The sequence below is a fragment of the Onychomys torridus genome, chromosome X (genome assembly GCF_903995425.1).
Source record: "Onychomys torridus chromosome X, mOncTor1.1, whole genome shotgun sequence".
Lineage (NCBI taxonomy): Eukaryota > Metazoa > Chordata > Mammalia > Rodentia > Cricetidae > Onychomys > Onychomys torridus.
In genome coordinates, this window is record NC_050466.1 from 88,552 (window position 1) to 93,226 (window position 4,675).

The window sequence follows — 4,675 nt, forward strand, 5'->3', positions numbered from 1 at the left end:
AAAAAAAAAAAAAGTCATAAGTTCAAAGTCTCTTCTGAGATTCATGCAATCTCTTAACTGTATAGTGAGGAAATACTACTGGACCAGAGCAAGACTGAAAACTAGCTGGGCAAACTTCAAACTCTGCAGCTCCAAGTCGGATGTCAGAGCGCTCTCTTGATCTCCAACTCCTTACAGCTTTGTTGACTGCAACAAACTTCTTTCTTTTGGGCTAGTTTTATCCTTAACTCTAAAGCCAGAACCACATGGCCAAAGCTGAAAAGTTCTTCTTGCTGTGGCTGGAATGTGGCCCCCTCATTCAATTACATCTTCACCATCTTAAAGTGTTCAACTTTTTTTCTAATCCATAGTCCCAAAGTCCATATTCCTTCAAACAAAAATATTGTCTGTCCTGACATGTGACTGGAAAGCATGGTGGTATGCATGCAGACATGGTGCTGGAGAAGGAGTTCTCTATCTGGATTAGCAGGTAGCAGGGAGAGCCTGAAACACTAGGCCTGGTTTGAGCATTTACAACCTCAAAGCCTGCCCCCAGTGGCATACTTCCTTCAACAAAGCCACACCTACTCCAACAAAGCCACACCTACTCCAACAAAGCCACACCTACTCCAACAAGGCCACACCTCCTAATAATGCCACTCCCTATGGGGGTCATTTTTATTAAAACCACCACAGTTAGGACTGCAAGGATAATCATCTCAGATATGAGCTTTAGCTGTGTGTGACCTTAGAGAAAGTACGGCATAACTGCTGATTGCTGTCTATAAAGACAGAATGGACATTCTCTTACATTGCCATTGACCTCTTTAAAAAAATCAGTAGGAGGACTGGAGAGATGGCTCAGTGGTTAAGAGCACTGACTGCTCTTCCAGAGGTCCTGAGTTCAATTCCCAGTAGCTAAATGGTGGTTCACAGCTATCTATAATGAGATCTGGTGCCCTCTTCTGGCCTGCAGTCATACATGCTGTATACGCAATAAATAAGTCTTTTTAAAAAATCAATAGTAGGTTAATATCCTCTTATACTTTAAAAGTTGAATCAAAATTATTGCTCTTCTTTTACCATTTAGTCGTTTTTGTATTGACTTAAAACCAGCTGTGCTATTAAAATAAATATCTTCTGTTTCAGATACCATGAGTACTTATTAAATATTCATATTATTTATAGGGAATTGAATCTGTTTATTAGCTTTTTGTTGTTTGATTTTGCTATATTTTTAGTTTTAATTAATCAAATATCAATTCAAGAACAGATTTGATGATGTACAATTTTATAAAAATATTAAACTATTACTTCTGTATTTGTTAAAGACACCTAGTCTTAATTCACAGATTATAAATTGGTTCTTTTTCTCCTCAGAACTTAAGATATTCCACGAAGATTTACATTCTGATAAATAAATTTCATTACCAGTAATTGAGGAACTATTTTCCAAAAACTCAGAAATTGAGAGAAAGCTACAGATCACTGCAAAATAAAATTTTACACATCAAAAATGATAACACAATTGAATAAGCAAAATCATACATTAAATAAAAAAGAAAAACTAATTTACAAATACGAATGTCCTTAGAAATGTCCTTAGAAAGCACTACTAGGAAAAAAGAAAATGAAATAATTTTAATATTTTGCTGTGAGGACTAGGAAATGAAAGATAGAATTGAAATAATGCCCTTCTTGTCAGTTTCAAGAAATTTACTTAGTGCTCTAGCTATAATAATGATTATTTTTCCATAGAGTAAAGTGGAAAAGAGGGGGGAAACGAAGAAAGAAAATCCCACCCAAATAAAAGATGGGGAAAGGTCAGTTAGTAAAAATTAGGTAGAGACTAGATCAAAACCGCAGCCTATGGGCTAGCGCATATCTCCCTTCAAAGTTTCTCCAATGAAAAGGAAGGCAAATTCGTCTATACAGAATAACTATATGAGGACGATAGCGAAGAGAAAAAGCAAACTGCTGAAAGATGGAAAGGGTCACTGAAAGGATTGAAATTGAGGAAGGAACCAAGAGAGGGTTCTGGGCTAGGTTGACGTGGAGGCAGAACTAATTGATCACCCTAAGAATCACTTAGGAACAGAAGTTTAAAACAGTGGGTGGGGGTATACAGCAGGAAGCTGATCTCCGGGAAAGGGGAGGGGACTAAGACTGCAGCAGCAGTTGGTGGAATCCCAAGGTGGCAGGGCAGCCTCCTCGAGGAGAGGAAGGCGGAGGGACTCACGAGCCCACCAACCGCCGGACACCCCCAGCGCCTGCCCCACCACCCTTCCGGACAGCGCTAGTGCGCAGGCCGGCGGGAACACTACTTAGGCTGGGCACATTCTTCGCGGGCTTTGAACGAAGGCAGCCGCAGGATGTCCGATCTCCGCGCTCGGAGCCCAGGACCCGGGAGACAGGACAGCAGGCGAAACCAGCTCCGAGGTAGGCGCCCAGTAGGAGCAGTGGGGGAGGGGACAGAACCCGCAAGAGAAAGAGTAGCGGTGGGAACCCGGCGCGAAAGGGGAGGAGGTCCGCCGCGGGCTGCAGGGACAGGCGGGATTAGGAGCCCAGACAGAATCCGGAATGAGCGCCTAGAAGCCTGGAGGTGAGTACCTGGAAGCGGCAGGGTACACAGCGGGGGCTGTAGCCGCAGGCGGAGACCCTCAGGGCATTGGCACTTAGGTGAAGGACGCAGTGGAGGGAGGTGAGGCGCTTCCCCGCGCTTCTCCGCTCCGCTTTCTAAAAGATTTGCGCCGGTCCCCACCGGGGATTGGGGGCTGGAGTGGGGCAGGGAGAGGGGAGCATGTCCACGCAGGGCGCGGGGAGCTTGTCCGCGCGGGGAGCTTGTCCGCGAGGGGCGCGGGGCGCAGGAAACTTGAACGCGAAGGGCGCGGGGCGCAGGAAACTTGAACGCGCTGGGCACGGGGAGCTTTCCGAGTGGGGCGCAGGGGGTGGGAGCTAGTCCGGGCACGGGGCAGAGAGCTTGTTCCGCGGGGCGCGGGAAGCTCCTCCCCGAGGGGCGCAGGGCGCGGGGAGCTTGTCTGAGCTGGGCACAGGGGATGGGGAGCTAATCCGGGAGGGGCGCAGGGAGCTTGTCCGCGAGAGGCGCCGGGCACGGGGAGCTTGTCCGCGAGGAGCGCGGGGCGCAGGGAGCCTGTCCGCGAGGAGCGCGGGGCGCAGGGAGCCTGTCCGCGAGGAGCGCGGGGCGCAGGGAGCCTGTCCGCGAGGCGCGCTGGGCGCGGAGAGCTTTCTGAGCAGGGAGCAGGGGGTGGGAGCTAGTTGGCGAAAGGCGCAGGGAGTTTGTCCACGCGGGGCGCGGGAAGCTTGTCCCGGAGGGGCGCAGAGCGTGGGGAGCTTGTCCACGCGGGGGCGCGGGAAGCTTGTCTCCGAGGGGCGCAGGGCGCGGGGAGCTTGTCTGAGCTGGGCGCAGTGAGTGGGGAGGCAGTCCACACTGGGCGCAGGAATGTTCTCCTTGAGGGGCGCAGGGAGGCTGTCCGCAAGGGGCATGGGGGACGGGGAGCATGTCCGCAAGGGGCGCGGGGCGCGGGGAGCACGTCCGCGAGGGGCGCGGGGCGCGGGACACGGGGCTCCGGGCACGGGGCACGGGGCACAGGGCGCGGGGCGGACATTGAGCATTACAGTCAAGTGTTCCTGTGTACCAGAGTTCCTAATCCTGGCGATTATCCCCTGCCCCGCTGACACTCTCCAGCCCTTCCCAACAGCACCAAGGAACCCAGGAGAGCACAGCACAGCACATCAGCAGGCTCCCAGCATTGTCCTCAGCATCCTTGGGGGACTGTAAGGGACCAGCCCCTGGTGTGGACGCTGCAAACACGGAGAAGTTGGGCTTTTGCTCCTTAGCTAACTGGTTCTTCTGTTTCCCTCCTCCTCCACAGCCATGGACCCAGGACCTAGCGCCCTGGATTCTGGGACCCTGGAGGCCAAAGAGCAACAGACCTGCGGGGCTGCAGGACTCCACAAGGACACCACCGAGACCGCAAAGTTGACCAAGAAGAAAGCTACTCAGAAGAGGCAGAGGAGCAGGTCTTCATCCCCGGCCCAAAGGAACATCGTGGGCTGCAGAATTTCTCACGGGTGGAAGGAAGGAGATGAGCCCATCTCCCAGTGGAGAGGAACTGTTCTGAGTCAGGTGCCTATAAAGCCCTCTCTCTATCTGGTGAAATACGATGGCATTGACTGTGTCTATGGACTGGAACTTCATAAAGATGAGAGGATCTTGTCCCTTAAAGTTCTCTCTGACACAGTAGAACCATTCCAAGTCCCCGATCCCAGCCTTGCTGATAGCATAATTGGCAAGGCAGTGGAACACATGTTTGAGGGTGAGCATGGCTCTAAGAATTCATGGAGGGGGATGGTCCTGGCCCAAGCGCCTATCATGAACGCCTGGTTTTATATTACCTATGAGAGAGACCCCATCCTGTACATGTACCAGCTTCTGGATGATTATAAAGAGGGTGACCTCCGTATCATGCCAGAGCTCGATGAGGATCCCCTACTAGATGTGGACCCGGAACTTATGGATGGTCTGTTAGGCAAACATGTGGAATATACCAAAGATGATGGCTCCAAAAGGGTCGGCATGGTGATTCACCAAGTCGAAGCCAGACCATCTGTGTACTTCATCAAATTTAGCGATGATTTCCATATCTATGTCTATGACTTGGTGAAAAATTATTAG

The 4,675-nt window shown here is 50.8% G+C and overlaps 1 protein-coding gene across 1 annotated transcript; it reads left to right on the plus strand.

Moving 5' to 3' along the window:
• The first annotated feature begins 2,385 nt into the window (after window positions 1-2,385).
• LOC118573940 (spindlin-2-like) lies at window positions 2,386-4,675 on the plus strand. The gene is made up of 2 exons (XM_036174522.1): window positions 2,386-2,418; window positions 3,873-4,675. Exon 2 carries the CDS (start codon window positions 3,875-3,877, stop codon window positions 4,673-4,675), a length of 801 nt encoding a protein of 266 aa, XP_036030415.1. The 5' UTR covers window positions 2,386-2,418; window positions 3,873-3,874.